At 52.4% G+C, this 27,910-nt stretch overlaps 1 protein-coding gene and 1 long non-coding RNA gene across 2 annotated transcripts; one reads left to right on the forward strand and one right to left on the reverse strand.

Moving 5' to 3' along the window:
- On the forward strand, positions 1-25,842 carry XKR7 (XK related 7). Its single transcript, XM_054724343.1, has 3 exons — positions 1-581; positions 23,385-23,587; positions 24,887-25,842. The coding sequence occupies exons 1-3, from the start codon at positions 1-3 to the stop codon at positions 25,840-25,842; spliced, it is 1,740 nt and encodes a 579-aa protein (XP_054580318.1).
- Positions 6,242-27,725, reverse strand: LOC129150967 (uncharacterized). The gene is made up of 3 exons (XR_008557758.1): positions 27,696-27,725; positions 22,651-22,822; positions 6,242-6,506 (listed from the first exon to the last, which is right to left on the reverse strand). It is a non-coding gene; the product is annotated as an uncharacterized LOC129150967 (long non-coding RNA).
- Positions 27,726-27,910: the final 185 nt, after the last annotated feature.

The following is a 27,910-nucleotide window of genomic DNA, read 5'->3' on the forward strand; positions in this document are numbered from 1 at the left end:
ATGGCCGCGAAGTCTGATGGAGCGGCGGCCGCGGCCAGCCCGGCGCCGGAGGGGGCGGCTGGGGGAGCCCGGGGCAGCGCGGGCGCGCGCGGGGAGGCGGCGGCCGCCGGGGGCCCCGAGGTTGCCGGGCCGGGGGGCTCGGGGCCGCGCTACGGGCTGCGGGACTGCTGCTGGGTGCTGTGCGCGCTGCTCGTGTTCTTCTCCGACGGCGCCACGGACCTGTGGCTGGCGGCCTCCTACTACCTGCAGGGTCAGCGGACCTACTTCGGCCTCACGTTGCTGTTTGTACTCCTGCCCTCGCTTGTGGTGCAGCTGCTCAGCTTCCGCTGGTTCGTCTACGACTACACGGAGCCCGCGGGGACCCTGGGACCCGCCGTCAGCACCAAGGACAGCGGCGCCGGCGGGCTCTCCGTCAGCACTAAGGACAGCGCCACCGCCTTCCTGGCCAAAGAAGGCGGCTCCGAGCTGGGACCCCGGCCCGCGCCCTCCTGGGCCAGCGCCCACCGCCGCCGCTGCTGTCGCCTCTGCGTCTGGCTGCTGCAGACCCTCGTCCACCTCCTGCAGCTCGGCCAGGTCTGGAGGTAGGAGAAGCGCAGGTGGAGGGAGCTGATTCCGAGGAGTCTGGGTAGCGAGGGGCTGCCTCCCATCCCAGCTTTCCTCTGACCTCTTTAGGTCCCCTGGTGTCCTAACCTCCACCCCACCCCACCCTAATGTAGCTCTGATTTTTTTTTCTCTGCCAGCTCCTCCCTGCCCTCTGCCCTCAAACTCTGACCAACCCCAGAGCCATCCTCTTATCTGGCCATTGAGGGAGGAGGGGATGGAGCAAGAAGAGAGAGGAAGGGCTCTGGGCTAATGAACATGAGTGTGAAGCTTGGAACAGAGCCCCAGGGCTCCCTCCATCCCTGACCCACTCCTTTCTGCCTGAGTGCTGAGCCTGGGTTTAGGAAAGATCTCAGAAGTCCTCCCTTGCTCTCAAAGATTCTCAGTTCAGAATTGAAGTCCATTCTCAATCTCCCAGGAGAAACATGGAATTTGAGTCAGCTAAATGAATACCCCGCTCAAACTTTTTAGACTTGGGAAAGGGTATGCCAGACCCAGCTGAGGAGCCGTCTGGCTCCTGTTTCTTAGGACTTCTCCAGTGTCCACCTCCTGCCCACACTTCAACAGGCCCAAGGGGATTTTGGATCTTGAATCTGAGATTAGATGGCCACTGGCTGTCCTGTAATCGCAGGGCAGTAAGACAAAACTGTGGCTTTGCACAAGCAGCCTACTTCCAGGCTTACTCTGCCAGGACTAAGAGTGGCTGCTGAGCTGAGCTGAGTTAATTGGAGACGGGGGAATTCTGAACGGAGGGTTCTCCTTGAATCAGGATTGCTCCAGTAGCTTAGGCTGTACTGTTCACTGAAAGAATTGAACTTGCTACTTATGTCATCTTAGACAAAACCCCTCTTCCTTCCAAGATTCAGTTTCCTCACCTGTGAAATATGGGAGAATTCCCTCCTCCTCATCTCATTAATCTACCATCATAGTTTACTTACCTAGTGGGTTGGTCATGTGAGAGATGGTCTGTGGGAAGGCCCTGCAAACTTCAATATGTTTTAGTAATATAATAGATGATCAGGATTATCACAATTGTGGAGAAAGCATGGAAAAAGTTAAAGTCACAGTAGCAATGTAGAGGGTGATTATTGCTGTTCTTATATTTATTCTGTCTGCTACTTGTTAACACATTCTGTCTAACTCAAGATTTCGTTCTTTGCTGAGGGTTGGAAACAGGACACCCAGGGCTTGTTCCAGCTGCTCACTTGCTGTGTCACCCATGTTGCGTTGCCAAATCTCTCTCTGCCTTGGTTTCCCTCTCTATGCCTTGTCTGGATTGATGTGTATATTCCATTTAGCTGTCTTGGGAGAGAAGGAGGGTGAAGTTGTATCCACACAAGTTGGTGTTGTTATTATTATTAGCTTGACACGTAAAAATATTCATGTCTACATCCAGGAACTAATCTGCATTTATCATTCTGTGCCGGAGTGGACAGATGGTGAAAGGTATTTTTAGTTTCTGAAATGGTAACTTCCTATTCTTGGTGGCCAAATCCTCATCGCCCTTTCCTTCAGCCTACAGTGGGCCAGCTGCCCCTCAACTCACTGACTAGCTCGAACCCTCCTTCTCCCCTTGTTCAGAATCTGTGTGCAAGAAACTGATACCTCCTTCTTGAACAAACTGCATATCTCTCAAATGGGGCAAAAAATGATCACGGAGTGTGGATGGGGGCCTCAGGGGCGTGGCTGGAGGTAGCTGAGGGTCCATTGAGCTCCATGGTTTCTTCGGTAAAAGGACTAGCTATTTCCACTCTCCCCCATTTGTGAAGGGGGCTGGGGTTGCAAACTAATGGCCATTGGAAGTGTTTTGTTTGGCTTGAATAATATTTCAGAACTCTAGAAGTCCTAGCTTCTCTTAAAAAATAAAAATAAAAAGGAATCTAGCAGTGTCTGGCTTGTAACAATTTAGACAGAATATATGTGCTCCACTATGTCCAGCTCCATCCTCTTTTGTCACATTTGGACCATTTCACCTAAGCTTTAGGGGCACAAGAGCCTCATTTACAGTTCTATAACAATCATTTTACGAAGCACTCACTTTGTGCCAAGCTTACTGTTTGCCTTTTTACCTGTTTCATTTCCTATATCCCTCCTAAGAAAACTCTGATGTGGTTGTATTTTCATTCCTACTTAACAGATGAGGGGATAGAGGCTCAAAAAGGGTACACCCTTGCCCAAGGTCACACAGCTAGGGAGTAGGAGAGCTGAGACTCAAGACTCTGCCTTCAAAGCCCAAGTTCAATTTATCCACCTTGCAGTTCTGCCACTAATGTGTCCCCCACGCTCAAAGAATTATGAGTCTGAGATCCCAAGATTCTAGGATGATAGAAAGCCATGGCTTCTGCTGCACTGAGATAAGAATGTGAAAGAAGAGGGAGGAAAGGGTGTGGGTAAGGATGGGAGACAGTGTATATTGTCGGCTGAGTGCTGGGTTGGGGCAGTGGATCAGGAGACCTGTGTCTTCACCCAGGTTTGTAACTAGCTTGCTAGGTGTACTTGGGTGAGGCTCTTCCCACACCTGGGCCTCAGTTTCCCTGTATGTCAAATGAGAATATTAGATTTGATGACTTTAACAGCCTTCCTTTTCTGTAATTCTAACTATGGTCTAGCAAGCAGAGCTAAAACCTCTGGGCACCTGTCCCAAACCTTTGGTTTCTAAAATGGCTGAGGGTCTGGCTAAACGGAGGAAAATCCAGACAAGATATAGAGAAGCCAGCAGGGCTGGTATTCCTAGAAGTTAAGCAATGTTGGCACAGCATGTTTGCTTACCACATGAAATGTTCCCACAGTGAACAGTTTCACTGTACAGCAGGACTTGTTGCTGATGTTCTGAGTAGTGGGACCTGGAGTACTGAGGAAGGGATGCGTGTCTGAGCCCTCCAGGATCAAAGCTGACTTCTCTGAGCCTCACTTTTTTTCAGGAGGTGACAGGGTCAGAGGGGTCAGGGTTAGGACTTTAATTGGCTTGACAGCCCTGAATGGCTTAACTGCTCAGACTGTTGGGGTGGAGGGGAGGGAGGAATGAAAACACAGGTTGGTGTCCAGCTCATGTCCCACCAAAGGATCTGTGTGCTCTTCTCTTGGGGTTCAATCTGTACACAGCCAATGCTCTGAAACACCCCTCCACTCTCCCCACTCAATGCAGTTATTCACCTCCTGATCTCATATCCCCAATTCTGAATACAATAATTTAAGTCATAAAGATATCTTTCAACTCCTCATGCTTGTACAATACTGGATGAAAAGCTTAAATACTTTGAGAAGCAGGAAACACAGACCTGTGTCTGTATGTGGATGTCAGTCAAGAGGACGTTTGGGAGTAAGCAGTGTCCTAGAGAAGGGGAAGCCACCACCTAGCTCCAGCTGAGGGTGCCTTGAGAAATTGTGGACTCGGTATTGTCAAGTTGTGATTTATCAAGAGAAGTGGAAAATTGGGATTTTTGTGTGAATTCTTCCAATTTTCAATTACTAATTAATATTTTTTAAACGTGTCAATCAAAGTTAACACATTTGTGGGGTTGTCTTCTTTGTGACCTCTGGTCTAGCTCTACACAACTCATAAGGTGCTTTCTTATTCTATTTCCAAACAACCTTGCAAAATGGGTGTTGGTATTATTATTTTAAACACAAAATGGGGCTCTGAGGAGGGAGGTGAGGGGGAGGAATTCATGGACACCACGCACCCACTCTGTCCCAGTCGGCCCCATGTGAGGCCCAGGCACAGAATCTTTTTTCCCTGAAACTGTCCCTCTGTTGGCAAATGACACACATTTACCAGACAAAAAAGTGAGGCTCAGAGAAGTCAAGTAACTTGTCCAAGGTCACCCACTAAGGAAATGGGAGGGAGGTGAGGTGCCAATCCAGTTTTGCCCAACTCCCAAGCCCAAGCTCTGTCCCTGGCACCACCATGCTGATGGCATAGGGGGCAAAGGGAGGAGGGGTCTCAGACCATTGACCGTGTACAGATTGAACCCCAAGAGAAGAGCACACAGATCCTTTGGTGGGACAGGAGCTGGCTGTGGGCTGGACACCAACCTGTGTTTTCATTCCTCCCTACCCTCCACCCCAACCGTCTGAGTAGTTAAGCCACTTGGGGCTGTTAAGCCAATTAAAGTCCTAACCCTGTCTCCTCTGACCCTATGGGCAGCAGAGCAGTAAGCCATGACTCCTGCTTTCCCTAATCTTGAATTCACTGGGCTCCAGCTTTGCCCAGATAAGCTTGGTTTGCTAAGCCAATTAGTGGGTGATGATCTGGCACGGTATTCCTTCTAGGCTGTCAGGATCTGGGGACCCCAGAATGGAGAGGGAGGGAGGCAGACTGGGCTTTGAAGGCCCTCCCTCTGCTACCCGCTCTATGTCTAGGCCTGAGCACTGCTCCCTCTGACTCCTCAAGAGTCCTGCTTGGTGTGAAAATCAGGGCCTGTGTCTCTTGTCTGGGAAGCAACAGTCTTGGAATAATTGTTAAGTACATGGATTCTATCCCTAGCTGGTTTGGCTCAGTGAGTAGAGCATCAGCCTGCGGACTGAAGGGTCTCGGGTTCGATTCTGGTCAAGGGCACATACCTCAGTTGCAAGCAGGCCAGGGCGGGGGCGGGGGCGGGAGGCAACCAATTGATGTGTCTTTCTTTTTTTATTTTTTTTATTTTTTAAAATATATTTTATTGATTTTTTTACAGAGAAGAAGGGAGAGGGATAGAGAGTTAGAAACGTTGATGAGAGAGAAATATCGATCGGCTGCCTCCTGCACACCTCTTACTGGGGATGTGCCCACAACCAAGGTACATGCCCTTGACCGGAATCGAACCTGGGACCTTTCAGTCTGCAGGCCGAGGCTCTATCCACTGAGCCAAACAGGTTAGGGCTGATGTGTCTTTCACATCAATGTTTCTGTCTCTCCCCCTCCCTTCCACTCTCTCTAAAAATTAATGGGAAAATATCCTCCAATTGAGGATTAACAAAAAAAGAACATGGACTCTAATTCAAATGTCCTCAGTTCAAATCCTGGTCCTATCACTTCCTATATGTGACCTTGACGAGCCATATAATTTCTGTGCCTGAGTTTGATCCCTTGTACCTAGAGACCATAATGGAACACCTCTTGGGTTGTTTTGTGGTTTAATGAGATGATGTGTGTCCAGAGTTTAGCAAAGGGCTGGCCCCATTGTTAAGCATTCAGAACCATTGGCAGTGCTTAGTGCCATCAGCCTGGGCTTTGTTCCCTGCAGAAGGAGGTTAGTTCACTGAGCAGGTGGCCAGGGAGGGGGCAGGAAGGCAAAAGGGCCTTCAAGGCCCCTGAAGCCATAAGGACATGGCAGCTGTTCATTTGATCTGCAATCATTCATTCAGAAAATATTTATGGAGCACCTGCTGCATACCAGGCACTGCGTTGAATGCTGGAAATAGAGTAGTGAACAAGACAAAGTCCCTGCTCTCATGGACTCAGTAGTCGAATTGGGGCAACAACAAACAAAATATAGTATGTATTATATTGGGGGCGGTTTGCAAAAATAATAACTCTCCTCCCAACTTCTAAGTTCTTCTAGCTGGGCTAATAATCAAATTTAAGAGACAGACTAACAGGAGAAAATGTCCAAAGTTTATTACAGATGTACATGCGGGTTCATGAGGATATGCCATAGGATTTGAGACCCAAAGACGCATTGGGCAGTTGAGGTTTAAATGCCTTTCTGAACAAAGAAGGGAGGCAGTGGCCTGGAATGTCAAAGGGAAAGCAGGTACTCCACAGGAAGACAGCAGGTGGCAAACAAATTCTTGCTGGGCCACCCAGAAACAGTGGGACAGAACCTGGCGAACAGATTTTTGTTTGGAGTCTCCCAGTCTGCAACACTTAATTCTTAGGTGTTAGGTGGCTTCTCTTCCTGAAACAAATTCTTCTATCTGAATTTCTATAGGCAGGCAAGGAAGAGGGTCAAAGTTTCTTTTTGAACCTTTTGTTTCTTAATAACCAGCTTAAAATTAATATCCAAAAAAAGCATGTTTTGGGGTGACAAAACTTTGATCACCTTCACTATGCATAATATAGAATACTAGAGGCCCAGTGCATGAAATTTGTGCACTGGTAGGGTACCTAGCATCTGCCTGCTGCTGGCTGGGTACTCCCTCCTTTCCCCTGCCTGCTTGTCCCCACCCCCGTCACCCCCATCCCCGTTGCTGCCTCCAGGGCTTGATCGCCCCCACCAACCACCCCACCACCACCCAGTTCCCAGGAGCTGAGGGAGCCAGGCAGCAGCCCTGCCGCCCACCGCCACCGCTGATCGCCCTGCAATCAGAGCGGTGGGGCTTTCGGCCCCCACCCGGCAACCAGTGGCTCACATCTGCCTTGGCCTGACACCGCCCACTCCACCATTCCACCCAGGTCCCACTCTCCTCGGGGGCCCATCGGGGCCTGCAGCATCTCCACTGCTGCCTGCTGCGTCGCCAACACCTGCCACGTTCTGCGCCGCCCTCTGGTGGTCAGCACACATCATAGCAAGCAGTAGAACTCTCAGTTGAGGGGACAATTTGCATATTAGGCTTTTATTATATAGGACTAGTGGCTCAGTGCACGAAATTTGTGCACAGTGGGGTGTCCCTCAGCCCGGCCTGCACCCTCTCCAATCTGGGACATCCCTCTTGCAATCCAGGACTGCTGGCTACTAACCGCTCACCTGCCTGCCTGATTGCCCCTAACCACTCTGCCTGCCGGCCTGCTTGCCCCCAACTGCCCTCCCCCCGTCAACCTGCTTGCCCCCAACCGCCCCCCTGCCAACCTGATCACCCCCAACTGCCCCTCCTGCCAACCTGCTTGCTCCCAACTACCCGCCCTGCTGGCCTGCTTGCCCCCACCTGCCCTCCCCTCTGGCCTGCTTGCCCCCAACTGACCCCCTTGCTGGCCTGCTCACCCCCAAGTGTCCCCCCCGCCAGCCTAATCACCCCCAATGTCCCCCCCACCAGCCTGATCACCCACAACTGCTGTCCCATCCTGGCCTGATTACCCACAACTGCCCTTCCCTCTTGCCCCCTAACCGCCTCTACCTCGGCCCCGCCACCATGGCTTTGTCCAGAAGAACGTCCAGAAGGTCTCCTGGAAGGTCTCCCAGTCTAATTAGCATATTACCCTCTTATTAGAATAGATAGAGGCCTGGTGCACGGGTGGGGGCCGGCTGCTTTGCCCTGAAGGGTGTCCCGGATCAGGGTGGGGGTTCCCTTGGGGGACGGGGCGGCCTGGGCAAGGGGCCTGTGTTGGTTTGCAGGCCGACCACGCCCCCATTGGAGTGGGGGTCCCCACTGGGGATGGTGCCAGCCTGGGCGAGGGACTGGGGCACTTTGCAGGCCAGCCATGCCCCCATGGGGTGAGGGTCCCTGCTGTGGGGCTGTGGCCAGCCTGGGTGAGGTCTGAGGGCTGTTTTCAGGCTGGCAACGCCCCCCATCGGGGACCCTTACCCTGATGGTGGCATGGCCAGCCTGGGTGAGGGGCTGAGGGCCGTTTGCAGGCCCCTCCCTTGGCAGGCGGCCAGGGTGGGTGGGAAGCTTGGCTTCCTCCATTGCCAGGGGCAACCCAAGCCTCCCGCCTGCTCTGGCTTGCTCTGTGGCCACTGCCATCTTTGTCCCACTAATTTGCATACTCACTCTTGATTGGCTGGTGGGTGTCGTGAAGCGATGGTCAATTTACATATTTCTCTTTTATTAGTGTAGATAATAGATCAGCCCTGGCTGGGTAGCTCATTTGGTTAGAGCATCATCCTAATAAGCCAAGGTTTTAGGTTCGGTCCCCAGTCAGGGCACATGTAAGAATTAACCAAAGAATGCATAAGTAAGTGGAACAACAAATCCCTCTCTCTCTTTCTTTCCCTCTCTCTCTAAAATCGATTTAAAAATTTTAATATATTGGATCAGATATCAGTAAGTGTTATGGAAAAAGTGAAACAGGTAGGAAGCTACAGAGGCCTGGAAAGAAGGTGTGGTTCTTGGAGATAAGGTGGGCAGGGCAGGCCTCTGGGAGGCAGTGGCATGTGGGCAAAGGGCTGGATGAGGTGAGGGCTCACTGTGTGATGGTCTCGGGAAGAGTGTTCCAGGCAAAGGGAAAGGGAAGATTGAGGAGAAGACCCGTGTGGCAGAAGCAGAGAGTAGGGGACATTGTGGTGGACAGGTTGGCTTGGTTAGATCACAAGGCCTCAGAGGCCACAGGGAGGACTTGGGCTTTCACTCTGCATGAAGCAGGGGTCCAAGAGGGTATGAGCAGGGGAGGAATAGGGGCCTGACTTATGTTTACAATGTGCACTCTGGCCGCTGGATGGCAAATAGATTGGAGGGAGGTCAAGGTAAGCCCCATGAGGAGGCTTCTCGGTGATCCAGGTGAGAGAAGATGGGGCTGGACCAGGGAAGTAGCAATGGGGGTGGGGTCTGTTTCAGGCAGAGTGGACATGATATCTTTCCTTCTCTGGTCAATTTCCCTATTGGAGCCAGATAATTAATGGTTAAGAACCCCCATTCTGGAACCAGCCACACTTTGTGTCACCACTTTCTGTGATTTTGGGCAAATGGCAAGATGTATGTGCCTTGATTTTCTCATCTGTAAAACAGACATCCTAATAATACCTATCATGTGGCTTGGGAGAGTAGTAAATTAAATAATGTTTATATAGTGTTTACAACAGTGCCTCGAATACAGAAAGTGCTCAAATCTCATTAGCCATTACCATCTGTATTATTATTTATAAAATGGGATAAGAGTTGGATTGCATACTGGTTTCCAAATGTATTTCATGGCCCTCTCACCATCATTTCAACCTGAGTGTCTCCGAGTTCCTCTTTTTGTTTTGTCAATTACCTGTCTAAGATTGTGTTCAGTCCCCCCGCTGAAACATGTTTACAACCCCCTGCACTCAGTGACTTCCCAGATTCCTCCCTGCTCTCACTTTGCAGGCTTCTTCCTGCCCAGCCTCACCACTCCCCTCCTGGGAGACACCTCTAGGACTCCACCCCACCACCCTCCTCTCCTTTCCCTGCCCATCTGCAGCAACAGGCCATTAGAGCTGCTCCTAACAGACACGGTGGCAGCAGTTGCGCCCATCGTCCCCTGTTTGATCTATAAAGACCACACGGAAGCCTTGGGGGGAGGAGGGAGGGCTGCCAGGAAATGGCTTTGAACCCAGAGCTAGGGCGAAGGTCCCTAGGGAGAGGAAGGAGGATGTGTTGGGATCTACTCTGGTCTCTCCATTCACTGCCCTGCCTTTGTTACAAAGGGCCTCATAATTCCTCTCCTGGGAAATCTTATCTGCCTCCGGTTCCCCCCTTAACCCACCCCATCCCATCTCCACTCTAAAGCTCAGGTCTGACCTTGCCACTCTGAAGCCAGAGGACTGGCACCGGCTCCCCTCTGCCCCTCAAGCTAGTCCAAATGCTTTAGCCTGGCATCAGGCCCTTTGCCTCCTGCTCTTGAGTCTCCTTACTGCTCTAGCCCCCTCCCCCCGCAATAAGCCACACACTCTTTCCCTCATCACATCTCTGCGCTCCGCCTGCAGTCCTTCCTCCAGCAACACCCTTTCCCCTCCTCCCAGTGAAAGTCTGCACATCCTTCAAGGCCAAGCTCAAAGCCACCTCTTCTGAGAAGTTTTCCCTGAACAAACCCACATGTGCCACCCTCTGCCCCTCAAACCCCACCTCCCACTCCCTCCATCAGGCCAAAGTTGCTGTTTTTACCTAAAATGGAAATTGCTTAGTTGTTTTGTTTGTTTATAAAAGAGCTGTGCACTTTTTGTTGGAACCTCAGGCAGCACAGAGAAGAGCTAAAGAAGACTCCCCTCCGCTCATTATCTCTGGGGATGGAGAGGTGAGGTTAGGGGAGATTTTCACTTGCTAATTAGATCTTGCATAGCTTGAAGATTTTACTCTGGTTTTTAATTAACCAGGAAATACACGCATACATTCACCTGTTATTAAAAAGTCAGATATTACTGAAAATTCTAGCTACCATTTATAAAGACTTTAGGTGAGATCATTATTCTTCACAACAATCCTGTCGTGTAGGGTAGTGTGTTGAGGAAGGATAAGGACTGTGGAGCCCAAACTCTGGCTCTGCTACTTATGAGGTATGTGACCGTGAACAAGTCACTTAACCTCTCTAGGCCTCAGTTTCCTCATCTGTGAAATGGGATAATAACATCCCTATACAAATGGCTATTGTGAAGGTTTATTGAATGAATATATGGAACATGCATTGCACATCTGTAATATGGGGCAATACTGCTAGCTTACACTAGTTGAGTTAGTGGAAACTGAGATACAGAGAGGTTAGCAGCCTCCTAGTTAGTAAATATCAAAGTTCAGGTTTGAACAGATACAGTCCAGCTCCCAAGGACCAAGAGATACTGCCTTCTACTACCATAGTTAAGTGTATTAATCATGCATGTATTGCTTTGGGAAGAGGAAAAAAAATCAGAAAAATAGTTCTAAAATTTGAGTTCAAGATGAAGTACCCACTGTTAACATTCTGGCTTCTTCCTCTCAGACTTCCCCCCAGGCACAATTACTCATTCCTCTTCAGCCTCACAGTTCTGTTCATATTCTGTTGTGATCTGCCCACCTGCCTGGTTTTCCTACCAGATTACAAGCCCCTGGGGGGTTGAGGCCTTGTCCTTTCTTCTCCCATGGTGACTGGCCCAGAGCGGACTCTCTGTTGCTGTTGGTGGCCTTGTACCCAGCCAGCTCTGGCAAGATCCATAGCAGGTTCTTAGAACTTGAAGCCTGTTGGAACAGGCTTTGCATCTGTGCTGATGTAGGGGTGCTAAGGCAGTGTGGGAGCCCTTTACCTTGGTGGACATGGCACTGAGGTCTACTAGGCCTACATCTGCAGCCTTCCAAACGGTCATGGACAAATGCAGGTCAAGGGCAACGCATTTGTACTTGTATACAATGTAACGGGAGCAACCCTGGGTAGAGTTTCCAGGAAGGTGCAGGTGTGGCTCACTTAAGAGATGGAGGAAGTAAAATTGCTTGTATGCAGTCGGTGCTCAATAAATGTTCATGTGAACTGAATGGAATCTTTAAAATCAGAATCTTGAGCAAGACACACTTCATTGCCTGGAGTTCAGTTACCCCGTCTGTAAAGTCCAGCTGGGGGCTTGAGAATCCTGCATGAGTTTTCCCAGGACTCAGACAAGAGAGCAGAGTGGCTGAGGGCTGGGGACTGGTGCAGCCCCTGGCTCCATTACTTCCCAGCTGTGAGACCCTGGGCAAGTCACTTCACCAGCCAGAGCTCTAGCCTCACCTATGAAATAGGGAGAATGACAGTATCCACGTCTAAGGTTCTTGTAAAGGTATCGGGAGATAATATAAATACACAGGGCTTGTCACGTACTATATGCTCAGAAAATGTTAACTACTCTTACTATTATTATTGGCCCAAGTTGCAGCACACCCTACTTGCTTAGGAGCAAGGTAAGGGGTGGGAGACGGAAATCGGGGATCCTAATGCTCATTAACTCTCCTCCACTGACCCCCCCACCCCTCTCCAGGAAGGAGACTTTTTTCTGGGCTCTAGAGATGGTGTGAGGACAGATAACAACCCAAGGTTAAAGGGAGGCAGAATCTGTTTGAATAGAAGCAAGAACACCCTGACAGTCAAGCTGCCCAGAAACAGCGGGCTGTTCCCAAGGGTGGGACCTCCACCTCACAGATGTGGGCAGACAGACGTGGCTGGCTTTGGCAGGGAAGCTGTAGCAGGTCTCCCGGGTGGGACTGGAGGATAAATTAAATGATCTCTAAAGCCCCTGACAGAGGAGACTCCGTGGATCTAACTTGGGGGCTTTATGATGCTTGAAGGCCAGGCCACACGTTGCACATCAGTAGCCACTGGGAAAGTCCAGCCTGCGGATGTGTTTGGCCCACACAGGACCTTTCCCCGCTACCGAAACTGCTGAAACGATGAATGGAACTATTTATTATGGAAAATTTTTAAATATATAGAAGTAGAGAGGACCTTTTATTTTCCGTGTTATGTTGAAGTACATCTCGGACATCGTATCATTGCATCCATAAATATTTCAGTACATCTCTAAAGAGACAGACTTTTGAAAAATATAACTAATATTGTTATCACTCCTAAGAAAAGGAATAATTATTTCTTACAAATTCATATGGTATTTTTAAAATTAGTTGCCAACATTTCCAAATTGGGATGGTGTTTTTGCAAAAATATCCTAATTTCCAGCTATTCTTGGAAAATTAAAATTCTAGCCACACTGGGCTCAGATTCTCCCAGGGCAGTAATCAGCTGGAGCTGAGGGGCAGCTGCCTTTTTATACAGGGAACCCCTCCAACATTCTCCAGTCCCTCATAATGATATCAGCATGGCCCCTTTATCATCTAGGATCTCACACCCAGACCAGGGACCGATAGAAGTGGCGCTTTCTCCCAGCCCAAAGCCACCAGGAGAGTAGAATCTAATTCCCTCTCCCCCAGCTAGCCCATGACATCCCAGCTCTACACCAGATGGCAGGAAAAGAAAGAAGCAGGGGTGGGGATAGGGGAGGGGGGACAAAGAGTCTTGATCTAGAGTATGGGGTCCTGGGTTTTAGTCTCTGCTCTGTACCCATTTCACAGATAGGGAAAGTGAGGCCAGAGAGGGGAGGAGATCTGGCTGCAGTAACACAGTGAAAGACCTAAGAGGTGAGAACCTGGTCCCAAAGTCTTTGCTGGAAAGGAACAGCCTGCTTAGCTGTTCAGCAAAAAGAGGACACTGACTGGTTGCTGCTGGCAGTGGGTGGGATAGGAAAGGGTCTCAGCTTTTCAGCCGAGGCTAAAATTAGTGGCAGGGAAATATTTGGCTTCATCCCAGCAAAAAAAGAGGTGCTATGACTCTCTAGGGGGCTGCTAAGGAGGAGGAAAACGGCCCAGCTCCCAGCACCACACGAAATGGGATCCGAATGTGTAAAATCACTTTCTCTGCTGGCATTTATGACTCATTTGGCTGCCAACCCCGAGAAGGTCCTATTTTGAATCCATGCAGGAGTGCTCAGTGTCGAGGGTGGGCAGGTAGGGAGGGGGGGGCCTCAGGGCCATTCCCCACAAGAGCTTCTGGGCCACCTGGCAGGTGATGTAGTGTATGCCTGGGGCCCCAGTGTTCCCCACATGCAGCATCTGAGTCCCCAGGGCCTGGCTCAGCTTGATGTGTGCCCTGTGGCGAAATGGGGGAGTTAGCCAGCCTAATTTAAGATGCAGCTCTGATATTCTGGCTGTTAACTTTGGGCAAGTCACTTCTCCAAATGCTTGCTAAATGTCTCTGGAGTCCATCGCCTTGCCTCCCCTCGCCATTCTCACCTCAGCTGGTAACTGGTCTCCCGCCTTCCACCCCTGCCTCCCTCCACTCTGTCCCCCACAGCCAAGCACTCCCTCTGAAACGCAGAAGTGCTATCTAATCCCGTCCCCCCAGCACTCTGAAGATAAAGACCAAATGCTTCACCACGGTCACCTCATCTCTTGCTTTCTTACTTTCTTCTCTGAGCGACAGCCATTTGACGCCTTATTGCTTCTTGCCGACTCGGGACCTTTGCCCATGTTGTTCCTCTGCCAGGAACTTCCTTCCCTCCTGCCTTCACCTGGTTAACTCCTGTGCCTGCTTCAGATCATAGCTCACTAGCCACCTCCTCCAGAGAGCCTTCCCTGACTGCTACGCCCTTCCCACGCGGGGCCAGGCCCTTCTCCAGCAGCACTGGGGGAGCATGGAGCCCTGTGTGCAGCATGTCTGGAACCCATGGAATAGGTTTGTTGTTCCATATTTACATGATGATTTAATTAAGGTCCAAGTCCCCCACAGACAGTACCAGATAGTCTGGGTCTGTCTTTTGTTGTTGTTGTTAATCCTCACCTGAGGATATTTTTCCCATTAAGAGAGAATGGATGGAAAGGAGGGAGAGAGACAGACAGACACATAGACAGATATCGATTGGTTGACCCCTGCATGCCCCCAACCCAGCCTGGGAGCAAGCCCACAATCCAGGTACATGCCCTTGACTGGGAATTGAACCCGAGACCCTTCGGTGCGCAGGCGGACACTCTAACCACTGAGCACACCGGCCAGGGCTGTCTGAGTCCGTCTTGTTCACCATTGTGTCCCCAGCATTTCAGCACAGTACCTGGTGCATTGTAGGTACTCAAAAATGCTGGGTGAATAAATGTCAAATGAACCTCCTCTTTTCTGTGACTCAGTTTCCTCATCTGGAAAATGAGGATCATGCCCCCAAAACCTCAGGGCTGCCGTGAGAATGTTAGCAAAGTACACACAGTAGGTCTTCGATGAGTGGCAGCTATTTTCAGGGGGAAGAAAAAGACCTCAAAGAAGACCCTGCCCTGTGAACTTGCCTCAAAGGGACTTCTCTGTCCCTCTCTCTCCTCTGGACAGATCCAGTGAGCACCAGGGAAAGCCAGCCTAGGAGTGGGCCTCAGCTCTACCAGAAACTAGAAGGCCTCCTTTTCCTTCTGGGGCCTCTAAGTCAGAGAACTCCTTAAGGCCTCCCATTGGTCGAGGGCACAGCACTGGGCTGAGCATTTTATATATATCACCACTCTGATTTCATAGCTACTTCAGAAGGTGGGCATTGAGCCAAGGGGTTCAGAGAGGGAAGCAACTTGTCCAAGACCACACAGAGAGTAAGTGGTGGAGCCAGAACCTGAACCTGGGTCTCCCTGACTCCCGAGCCTGGGTTATTTCCCTCTGCATTTGACTACCTTTACCTGGGAGCTTACATAGCATATACACACTCTTCATTCATTCATTCATTCAGGAAACAAAATATATTGAGCATTATCTATATGCCTGGCACTAGGGACATAGCAGAAAACAGGAGAGCCATGGTCCCCACGCCATTGGAGAGACGATAAATATGTAAGCAAGTAAATTAGACCATTTCAGGTTGTGGTATTTGTTAAGAAAACAGGATAACATGACAAAGTGGCCAGAGGAGTGAGTAGCATGCTTTGGAAAGGGATCTAAAAGGGCCCCTCTGAGGAGATGACCCAGCTGAGGTGGAAAGAATGAGAATCTGCCAGAGATTGGTGGAGCCCTTTCCAAGCCGAGGACCTGAGGCTGGGGTGAGTTTGGGGTGTTCAGGAAGCAGCAAGGCCAGCGTAGCTAGAGAGGTGCATGGTGGGGAGGGCAGAGGGAGCGAGGTCCTAGAGGTGGACAGAGCTAGGTGGCACTGGACCTCAAAGTTCATGGTAAGAATTTTATTCTGGAGTAGTGGGCAGTGGCATGACCTGATCCAAGATTTTACAGCATCCCTCAGGCTGCTGTGTGAGGAAGAAGCTCTAAGAGGGATGGGAGGAAGGACACTTACCAGGGCAGATGGAGACTGCTTGAAGTTGGCTGACTTGGACCAGAGTGGGTGACATCAGGGTGGAGAGAAGTACCCGGGTTCGGGACACAGATGTTGAGCCTTACTGTTACAGGAATGGGATGGGTGGGGAGATGGGCCTGATGAAAATTCCTTGGGGAAGGCAAGAATCAGGTTACCTGGGCCCATTTTATAGAGGAGGACTGAGGCCCACAGAGGGGTTGGACTTTTCCAGAAAGTCCAATGATGAAAAAATATAATAATAATAATAATAATAATAATAATAATAATAATAATAAAAGTCCAATGAAGGACTTGAGCCTGGGTCTCCTACTATTGTCACCCAAGCAGAGCTTTGAGGCCCGGCTCTGTCTACTGTGGGTCCTCCTGGGCAGTGGTACCTCTATGAGACTGAAGCACCTTCTCTGGGGCAGGGGCCCATGAGAGCCACCTCAAAGATTTGCTGTGAAGAATGGACAATATGGACCTAGCCAGTCTGGCTCAGTGGATAGAGCATCTGCTTGTGGACTGAAGGGTCCCAGGTTTGATTCTGGTCAAGGGCATATGCCTGGGTTGTGGGCTCCATCCCCAGTAGGGAGCGTGCAGGAGCCAGCCAATCAGTGATTCCTTCTCATCACTGATGTTTCTATCTCTCACTTCCTCTCTAAAATCAATAAAAAGATACTTTAAAAAAATAATGGACAATGCGTATAAAAAGGCTTAGCATAGCCTGCCATGCAGTTGGCGCTCAATAAATATGAGTTATTAACATTATTATTAACACCTGCACGCTGTCCCCCTACAGGCCTACAGAGCCGTAATGGGCCTGGTGTGGGGGGTCCTGCTCCTTCCCATCAGCCCTGCTTTCCCAGCTCCACCCTGCTCCTCTCCAGAGCTCTGCAGGCCTGGCCCACGGTGGAGACCAGGAGCTAGCCAAGGCAGAGACGGGGGTAGGGTGGGGGGTTCCTGGATGGAGCAGGAGCGGGGGCGCCGCTGGAAGCTGCTGTGTTTTTGGCCCAGAGGGTGAGGGGGAGTGGAGAGGGGGAAAACACTCTGAAACGCGGAGACCGACAGATGGAGGAGCTGAGGATGTGAGAGACGCAGACAGACAGAGAGAGACCCAGAGTCGGGGAAAGGGGGGCAGGCAGGGGAGGACAGCCGGAAAACTGGCAGTCTCGCTGAGCAATGAGCTGAGCAACACACCAGCAGATGGACCAAGCAGCCAAGAGACTGACAGACAGCAGACCAACAGGCAGACCCAGTATCCGAGAGGACAGACAGGTTCTCCTGACATCCAAGCGACAGGCAGATGGATGATCCGGGTCTCTAAGAGGGGACAGACCGGCTGACACAGGAAGCCAGGTCAGATGACTAACAAATAGACATAATATCTAAGGTACAGCCTCGGGGACTGACCCAGGGTCCCAGGGTGAGACTGGCTGACAGACAAATAGATTGACGGACAACAGCAGAGGAACAGATGAATAAATAGGCCGACCCTGCATTCGAGGGACAGACACGACAGGCTGATCTGAGCACAGACAGAAGAGACAATGGCCCAGGACCTTAGGGCAGACAAAGGGACAGGTCCAGCTGGGACACAGGTCTGACCGTTTGCATGGGAAACCCTGACCTAGTACCAGAGACTTGGGGCAACCCAGGAACAAAGAGCCGGAGAAAGAATGACCCAGACGCGGCCCCCAGAAGCTTCCTGGCTTCTCAACATGTGGCTCCCTCATCCTTTCCCATTAGAGAGGAGCTCCCCAACCCTAGGGGGTGCTGGGGGATTCCTGAAACACGATCTCTGTCCATTTCTTGACCCTACTGCCTGCTCACGGAGGCAATGGGGCCCAGAGGGACAGCTTTCTGGAGCCTGAGTGGAGGGACTTCACGTCCTAACTGCTGGCTTCTCTCCTCTCCAGACTTGGTTTTATTTGCTCCCAACCCGTGCCCCCGCCCCCCTCAACAATACCCACGATCTGTTTTTCCATTTTCCTCCTGGACACAAAGCTGGGAGTTGGCAAATTAGGTCCAAAATAGACCTCTGAGCACCTCTGTTTCCTTGCCTGGAAAATGGGGAGTGGTAGAAGCTGTCTGTTCGGCTCTGGCTCACGCTGCCTTAGGCAGAGGCCGTGTAAGGCTGGAGCTGTCAGCGGTGGCGCGGCCCAACCAGGCTGAGGAGCGCCAGGGAAAGCTTCCCGAAGGAGAAAGGACAGAAGTAAGTCAGCTGGGTGTCCTGGCTCAGTGTAAGCTCAGGCAAGGAAGCCCCAGGGCCTCCAAGGTCAGCAGAGAGAAGACATGCAAACACTCACATTTATTCATTCAACAAATATCTATCGAGTGCCTACTAGATGTGCTGATGCTGGGGAAACCGTGGTGATCAAAACAAAAAAAGTCCCTAACCTACCAGAGCCATGGTGGTAAAATAGAAAATAAATGTGTGAGTTAATAACTAAGGTTGTTTCTTTTTAAAAATATATATATTTTTGTTGCTTTCAGAGAGGAAGGGAGAGGGAGAGATAGAAACATCAATGATGAGAGAGAATCACTGATCGGCTGCCTCCTGCACGCCCCCTACTGGGGATCGAGCCTGACCAGGAATCGAACCTGGGACCCTTCAGTCCGCAGGCCGACATTCTATCCACTGAGCCAAACCGGCTAGGGCACATAAGGTTGTTTCATAGTGGATGTTAAGAAGGTAAGAGAGGGCAATGTGATAGACCAGAGTGACGTGGTGAGAGCAGAGGGGCTGACATGGGAGGTGACCTCTGAGAATGAGCTGAGACTAGGCCACCACAGGGTGTGTGGAAGGGGTGTTCCAGGTAGAGCAAGTAGCAAGTGCAAAGGCCCTGAGTCAGGAGCACGTTTGGCTGGGTCTGAGCACGCCTGGGGGTATCTGGAAGGCTGAGAACAAGTGACACAGTGGTGTGAGAGGAGAAGAGAGAAATAGGCAGGGCCAGATGGCTTAGGGCCTGCAGGCCAAGCGAGGAGCTTGGATTTTGTTCCAAGTGTGATGGGTGGCCCTCGAAAGGTTTTGAGAAGGGGAATGAGACATAATCTGACGGATTTTCAAAATACCCTGCTGGCTGCCATGCGGCTGCAGGGAGCCCACTGAGAAGGCAGAAGTGGCGGTGGCCTGGACCTGGGTGGTGGCAGTTGAGAGACTGGAGGGAAGGACTGGGGATGCGTTTTGGGGGAGAGCAGATACATCCCCCCACCGCTGGGTTCCTTTCCCTGAGACGGAGCATCCTTCTCTGTGGGTGGCATCAGTCCCATTTGTGGTGAAGATCAATCTCTTCCAACTTCCTTTCACGTAGAATGGGCTTCCTGGGGGAGGTTTGAAGAGCGGCTGCTCGATGAGGGAGGAGCCAGCGGCCTCCACCTAGCTGGCATCCCTCCCCCTTATGTGCACAGCCTCTGCGGTTTCCAAATGCTCACAAGGATGAAAACGAGGCTCAAAGAGAGGCAGAGACCACCCAAGGCCACAGAGCACCTAGGGCAGGGCTGGGCAGCAAACCCACACACTCAGCGTATTGCCATCTTGCCGCTCTCCTTCTCACCGTGGGAGCTGTGATGCAGGCAAGGAAGGTGAGTGCTGATCCCGTTTCAGAGAAAGCGAAACTGCGGTCCAGGGGAATTAGGACGCCTGTCCTGGGCAGGGCTGTCTGAAGACCTTTGTGGGCCCCACATCTATAAAGCATATTAAAATGCAGCTATATCCCTTAATCAATAAAGTAATTAAAACTGTAAAAAAAAAAAAAAAGCAGCTATATCAAACATCAAGTGCAAATTGCATACAACCAGATAAAAGCCAAATTGCAGTTGACTGGCTGATATCATGTTCTGTTTTGCAGACATTTAATTAAACATTTATTAATTTTGATTCTGCAGTTTTTCCCTGTGTTTTAGAGCCAATCTCCACACACACACACACACACACCCCCCGCCCCCCTTGCCAGGCCTCAAACATTTTCCTAGGCCCATAAAAACCTTACAGGCCCTTGGCAGTGAGCATGTAGTGGGGCTGGCAGGAACAGCCACAGATCTCGGTTCCGTTGCCAAAGCAGGCAGAGTGTTGCTGAGCCTAGGCCCTTTCATCCCCCGACTGTGACATGATCTTTCTACACTCCCTGCTGACCCCATGTTTTGGGGTCTCAGAGGCCTTCTTTCTTCCCCTACCCCTTCCCCGATCTGGCCCACTGTGGTCCTGGGCGGAGGGAGCCCTTTGTCTGTGGTTAGCTGGGGTGTGGAGTGTTGGGAGCTGGCAGGAGTGGGCGGGGAGGGGCGGCAGGCAGCCTGTCAGGTGGTGATGGATGCTGGCTGGGCTGGGGCCTCCCTCATGCTGACCAGGGCCAGGAAACAGATGGTCTTCCAGCCTGAGAGAAACTTCCAGGGTGTCGCCCTCCCCCAACTCCCCAGGCCCCTTCATGTTGGACCAGCTGGTCTCTCCTTCCTGTTCAAAGCCAGAGCCATGGGAATGGGGAAGGGAACGGGGTCAGGGGGAGATGGGGGCTGAGAAAGGTGGTCTGTGTTCTGGGCCCTCAGAAGCTCTGGGGGCCAACTTGGTCTCTCCCCTAGGACCCCCACACACACCTCTGGCCTTCTCCAGCTCTGTTCTCTGCCCCTCCTCTGTGCCCTGCCTTAGGCCTGGACCAAACCCCAGCCTCTCCTGGCTTTCCTCCAAACCAGCCTCCAGACCAAGCTTTCTAAGCCACTGAGCTCATCACATCACCCCTGATTCTGGGATAGAATTCAAATTTAGAATAAAATATGAACTCTTCATCCCAGAATTTGATGCCCTTTGCAGTTCTAGTTTTCTTATACCCCTGTCCATAAAACCCTCCTTCCTGACAAACCACTGGCCAGTCCCCTAAAAGGCCATGTTCTCTCATGCCTCTATGCCTTTGTTCAACTGATTATTCCACCTAGAATGCCCTTCCATTGCCCTTGCCGGTTTGGCTCAGTGGATAGAACGTCAGCCTGCAGACTGAAGGTTCGATTCCTGTCAAGGGCATATGCCTGGGTTGCCAGCTCCATCCCCAGTAGGGGGCATGCCAGAGGCAGCCGATCAATAATTCTCTCATCATTGATGTTTCTTTCTCTCCCTCTCCCTCTCTCTCTGAAATCAATAAAAAAATATTTTTAAAAACAGAATGCCCCTCCACCCGCTGTGTGCCTTAAAACACCTGCCCACGCTTTAAAACTGAGGTCAATTGTTTCTTCCTCCAGGAAGTCTTCCCTGACCCCCTTTAACCCTCCAGCCGAAGTTTCCCATCTCTTCTCTGGGATCCACAGCACCTTAGAGCATCTATTTCAGCCCTTACCATGTCTCTCCCATGGGAGTGAGAGACACTTAAAGGCACAGGACATGGCACATAGCAAGTGGTCAAAATACACTTGCTATGTGAATGAGTGATTCTGGCTGCAGGGATCCTTATGTGAGGGGGTAGGTAGAGAACAGAGAACAAAAGATACAGGGAGACGAATGTCTGCTCATCAAAGAAACACAATCCGCCTGGAGCCGCTCAGAAGCAGAAGGCCCGCCTCAGGAAACAGGGACTCTCTACCACGAAAGTGTATGAGCAGAGAGTGTAAAGCACGGGGCCAAGAACTGCTAAAGGAATTTCAGCGTTGGGTGGGAGAGTTAGACTGGAGGATCGGGGATGGGAAGGAGAGCCCCAATTGGGATGTTTCCAGCCACATTTTCAGGGGAGAGTTTGGATCCGAGAACATTAGCTCTGAAAGGATCTCCAGAGTCATCAAACCCATCCCTATTGGAGAAACTGAGGCCCAGAGAGGGCCCACCATCGCTAAGACCAGGATACTCATTGGGGAAGCTCTGGGTCTATCAGTGGATTCCAAATTTCAGGGAGCACTGTGGTTCCTCCCGTGGGTTGGCTATACACAGTTGAATGCTGTTGGCCTCTACACAACATTCTGAAAATGCCAGCACACCGTTTCTGGGAATCCCTGGTTCCCCAATTTCTGATGGAGGCAACAAGGTCACTGACTATGTTGAGTTTTTCCCCCCTGGTTTCTGGGGAGATCACTTCTAAAGGAGTCCTCTCTGGTTTCAGCAAAGGGCATGGATCAGAGAATTTGGGGGTTAGGGGACCAGCGTCTATGGTTTCAACAGCCAGGGGTGGAGCTGCTGGGCAAGGCACCAGGACGGAGAGGAGGAATCAGATCCAGAGACCTGTGTGGACAGGTCCCTTGTCCCCCAGTGGGCACTGCAGTTCGTAGCTGCAAATGATCTCACCCACTTAACCCTCACAGGCAGGGCTCCGAGAGGACCTTCTTGCTCAAGATGACACAACTGAGTGAGGAATTGATCTCAGGACTTTGGGATTCCCTCCATGCCCCCTACTGGGTTACCAGAGTTCCATTCAGTTAAACTTTCAGTCATTCACACATTCATTCATTTATGCATTCAGGCAACGCCCAGGTTGAGCATCTCCGTGCTAAGAATTGGAGATACAGCAGTTAGCAAGCCAACCTAATCATTCTCGCAGAGATCACAGTGTGGGGGCGGTCGGTGCCTAAGCAGACAGTTAAACCCACTGTGAAAAGTGCTAGGTTAGAGGAAAGCCTGGGAGAGGCCCCTGCTCCGAGTGGAGAGTGGTCAGTGGAGGGTCCTGGAGGAAATCATGTTTAGAAGCTGAGCCTTGGGGGGAAAAGCAAGAGTTATCCCGGTCGGGGGCTGGAGTGGGGGTGTTACCAGGCAGAGGAAACAGCAGTTGCAGAAGCCCAGTGTGAGGAGGAGGACTGTGGGCCGGAATCTGTGGCCTGTGCAGAGTAGCTGGAGGCATGACGTTTGTTGGGAGAAGTGACGTGAGAAGCAGCAGCAAAGTCTCAAATGCCAGAGGGTCTCTAAGCAGCCTCCCCGCGCCCTGTGGGGAGAACGGGGCACTCAGAGGCGGGCTTGGGAGCACGCCAGAAAGCTGCTGGTGGCCACAGAACTGGGGGAGGGGGGGGGGGCACCAGGAACTGCTCCTGAGTAGGCAAACTCTTCATGGCACACAGGGAGAGGCCCAGTTGCTTCATGGTTAGAAAGTGAGCCCTGAGGCCAGGCTGCCTGGGTGTGAATGCTGGTCCCACTGCTTCCTAGCTGTGTGGCCTTGGGCCAATGACATGTCTCTCTGGGCCTCAGTTTCCTCATCTATAAAATGGGGTAATAGCAGGGCTGTTGTAAGCTCGGGGCCCTGTAGGGAGTCAGGAACCCGGTGAAGAAAGCAGGCCCCCATGTGCCGGAGCAGTAAGGATGATGAGAATGCTGCACTAAGCCTTCACTTGGTGTCACTGCTTTAAGCGGAAGAGCCCATCAGGAGCTCCCCAGCCCCAGCCCCAGGAGGGGGTCCTCTCACAGCGCCCCTTTTACATTTGTGGTGATGGGCTCAGTGTGGCCAGGGTCGGGTTCGGAGTGGGCGCCTCAGCACCGCGTCCCTCCGGCAGGTACCTGCGCACCATGTACCTGGGGCTGCAGAGCCGCTGGCGCGGGGAGCGGCTGCGGCGCCACTTCTACTGGCGGATGCTGTTCGAGAGCGCGGACGTGAGCATGCTGCGCCTGCTGGAGACCTTCCTGCGCAGCGCGCCGCAGCTTGTGCTGCAGCTCAGCCTCCTGGTGCACCGCGGCGGCCGCCCGGACCTGCTGCCCGGTGAGCCCCGCCCCTCGGCCCTCCCGCTCCGGCCCCTGGGGATGCCCTGCGTCCCTGCCCCACCCCCAGCCCGGGCTCACTCCTCTTTTCAGTATTCCGTATTCTGACTGCCCCACGTGCCAGCTCTTCCTGCTTCAGGCCCCCTCCCCACTCCCTGCCAAGGTTTGGCAGGCCTAGCCCCTTCTACTCTCACCCCGCTCCAGGCCTGTGAAGACCTCCATGTCCCCTCCAATAGCCCACTTACCCTCGGCGTTAGAGACCCGGCCCCTCACCTCTTAGGCTCCTCTCAAGCCCGCTGGGGGGTCCCCCATTCGGCCCCTCCTCCCTTCCCCATTGTCAGGGCAGACCACACCCATTGCTGCCAAGTCCAAAGAGGCCCTTGACCCCCCTCACCACACCTCAGGCCCTCCCCGCCCCCTTCATTCTCCAAACTGTCCTGATCCCAGCGTGCACCTCCCGGGAACCCCCTGACTCGCAGACCTGCCCAATCATCCGTATCCAGAGAGCCTATCCATCCCACCCGCTCACTGCTCTTCAGCCCCCTGGGAACCCGTCCCAGGCCGAGCTCTGGTCCTATGCACCCAACTCCTCCTTGCCCCTTCCCTAACTCCAACAGCCCAGAACCCCTTCCATGTCGGAAAAAAGCCACATCCCCTCTCCCTGGAGCTCCCCATGCTCCTCCCACCAGGACTCTGCCACCGCCCTTAATGTCCTGAAAGATTATCACCGCCTCTCAGGCCCCCTGGACATTCCCTGCTGGGGATACTGGGCCCCCATCCAAACTCTTGCCCCATAGATTTTCTTTCCGTCCTCTCAGCTGTGCTCAGCCTGGATAGCCCTCTTCACAGCCTAGTCTCAGCCTGGTGACCTATAGCTTCTAATAGTCCTCTCCTGGCTTCTCCATGCCCTAACTGTGACACCCCCTCCCAACTCCGTACCTCCTTTTCCATTCCCAGAGCCCTAGACTCTAATTTCCCACCTTCCCACCAAGCCCCCGAACCCTAACAGTCTGATACTAGAGACCTAGACCTAACCCTTACGGAGACCCAAATCACCCACCTTCCCTCTCCCTTTATGCTCCCACCCTGAAGACATACCCAACTCTATCCATCCCCCCCACCACCATCACTCTTGAAGACCACCCACTAAGACCCTCCTCCCACACCCTGCCTGATTTATAGACCCTTCCCTCACACCTCCTCAGAACCCAGCTCCTGACCCGGAACCCTCCCCTCTACCCAACCCCAACCCAGACCCACCCCTAACCCAGCCCACCCCACCCCCACCCTGTCTCCACAGCCCTCTCCACCTCTGCCTCACTCGTCTCCCTGGCCTGGACTCTGGCCTCCTACCAGAAGGTGCTGCGGGACTCACGAGATGACAAGCGGCCACTGTCCTACAAAGGCGCCGTGGCCCAGGTGCTCTGGCACCTGTTCACCATCGCAGCCCGCAGCCTGGCCTTTGCGCTCTTTGCCAGCGTCTACAAGCTCTACTTCGGCATCTTCATCGTGGCCCACTGGTGCATCATGACCTTCTGGGTCATCCAAGGCGAGACGGACTTCTGCATGTCCAAGTGGGAAGAGATCATCTACAACATGGTAGTGGGCATCATCTACATCTTCTGCTGGTTCAACGTCAAGGAGGGCCGCAGCCGCCGCCGCATGACCCTCTACTACTGCATCGTCCTGTTGGAGAACGCAGCACTCACTGGCTTCTGGTACTCGAGCCGCAACTTCTCCACTGACTTCCACTCGCTCATCCTGGTCTGCGTGGTGGCCTCCAGCTTTGCGCTGGGCATATTCTTCATGTGTGTCTACTACTGCCTCCTGCACCCCAATGGGCCCATGCTGGGTCCCCAGGCGCCTGGCTGCATCTGCCCGGAGGCCCCAGAGCCCTGTGGCCCACCAGCCGATGCCGTCACAAGTCCCCCGAGGTCCCTGCCGAGGACTACAGGCCCTGAGCGAGATGGGGTCTCGGTGGGGGGTGAGCGGGCAGGGACCCCCACACCACCTGTCTTCCAGGTGCGGCCTGGCTTGCCTCCCACACCAGTGGCCCGCACCTTGCGGACAGAGGGGCCTGTCATTCGGATTGACCTGCCTCGTAAGAAGTACCCCGCGTGGGATGCTCATTTTATTGACCGCCGGCTCCGGAAGACCATTCTGGCGCTGGAGTACTCCTCACCCGTCACGCCCCGGTTGCAGTACCGGAGCGTGGGGACCGCCCAGGAGCTGCTGGAGTATGAGACCACAGTGTAGGCCACAGTTTCTCCCCCCAAAAAGGGATGGGCTTGGCTGACCTCACATCGACCACAGTGTTGAGCCTGGAATTTCAGGGCCACCGGGCTAAGGGGAAGTGGATCTGTTGGTCCAAGGGTAGAGTGGCTCCACCACTGGGTTCTTTCAGGGGAGGGGGCAGCCTTGTGGAGGCCCCAGCCCTAGGCCCTGTTTTCAGCCCTGTGGCCCATTTTCTAACACGCCCCCTCGAACCAGGGCCCAGGGAATTAACTGGTGCTACACTCCTCATGAGCTGCCCCGCTTTCATGAAGGCCTCCATACCACCTCTGGTGCCGGGGGCTCCACACCCTGCCCCCTGCCTGCAGTTGCCCATGTGTCACCCCTGGTGGACTTGTCAGAGAAGGGGCACTGTCTGAGGTCCATGACTGAGGCCCTGTGCTCCTGAGGGGGTGCTGGGGATGAAGGAGGCTATGGAAGATGTGGGGTGAGGTGGGAGAGTCTGGTGGACGAGGTGGGTACAGTTCCTGTGGGGTCCAAGGTTTGACGCTTGGGCCAGAGAGGATTTAAGGGAGGAAGTTGGGGTGGGGTGGGAAGTTGAGGGTGGGAGGGAGACAGTACTAGAGCTGGAGGGGAGGAAGAACCCTGAGACATCTGAGGGGTTCAAGCTAGCTGAAACGCGAAGGGTAGCAGATCCAGAGCATTGAGAATGTTCCCCAAGTAAACTCCTCCAGAGACCCCTGTGTCATGGGCTGTGTTATGGTTGAGGTTCCAGACACCTCAAGTGAAATGCTTCCTGGAGTCTTTCTTTGTTCTAGATGAGCGTCTAAAACATTCCTTGTAGAAAAAGGTTGTGAATGCAACAGGTAAAATGTCTAGGAAGATATTCTGTCTGGGTTCAATTATAGATGAGGTTCTAGCGCATTTAGCAGAGGAACTGTTCTAGAGAGACATTCTTAGTTCTGGATTAAGTTCTAGAACACTTAGCTGATCAGCTGTCCTAGGGAGTCGCTGACCTGGATTCTGTGGTAAGGGTGAGTGCACCGGAGCCCTGCTGCTGTGCTCGGGAATTGTAGCTCCTGCCATGGTGGTGGAGGAGGGGCCTCTGGAACCCCATGTGAGTGGGATATTGTAGGGATAGATACTCCAGTTCTAGACTTCTGAGGTTCATAGGAGTTCTGTGCTCCTGTCCACCTTGGTCCATAGCCATCTTCCTAGGACATAGTCCTTGGGAACCCCTGGTACATTTCAACTACCAGCTGGTTTCCAGCCAGAAAAAAAAATGAGCTCTGGGGACTTGACATAAATCTTGGCTCTCAGCCTCCCTGTAGAAGTGGCTCTCTTGACATTCCCATGTCCCAAATATGCCATGGTGCCCATGAGATCATTCATCCTGGGCCTCTCCTCTCCACCTGGGACGGGGAATGTAGGAATAGGCAGGCTGTGGGGTGAGGGGACAAAGCCTCTAGGCAGAGCTTGGAACCCCCCACCATGTCCCCACTCCCCCATGCAAACTAAGGTGTGTTCACTGCAAGGACATAGTAGGTGATGTTCAGGCAAGATGCAGGCCTGGGCTGGGCGTGAGGTGGACCATGAGGATCAGACTATGCAAATTAGAGGAGCACTTAACCCTCTCTGGTTCAGCCTCCCTGGGGTTACAGATGGGAAACTGAGGCCCAGAGTGGCAGCTAGTCTCACAAGGTCCCAGACTCCTGCTGTTCCATCAGATAGTGATGGGTGATAGTGAGTTTGCTGAGGATGAAGGGAGAGGGCCACACTCGGGGTGCAGCGTGACCCCAAAGGCAGAGAGGACAGGACCACCCACATAAACACACACATATAAGCACACATCAAACCTGTGACACAAGTCACCTCACCCCCTGGCACACCAGCCGAGATGGTGTGTGCATTCCTCCCAACACATGAAGAATGCTCTTCCCTCTTTCTTCTCCGTCCCTAATCCCCGAGAAAGCTTAGGAACCAGGCCTCAAGGTGACAGGTGGCGGGGGAAGCCTGTGGCTGACCCAGCCTCCCTCCGGTTCGTTCACCCATCCTCCTTGATCTGCCCAAACCAATCTTTGGAGACCGAATT

The sequence above is a fragment of the Eptesicus fuscus genome, chromosome 12 (assembly GCF_027574615.1).
Source record: "Eptesicus fuscus isolate TK198812 chromosome 12, DD_ASM_mEF_20220401, whole genome shotgun sequence".
Lineage (NCBI taxonomy): Eukaryota > Metazoa > Chordata > Mammalia > Chiroptera > Vespertilionidae > Eptesicus > Eptesicus fuscus.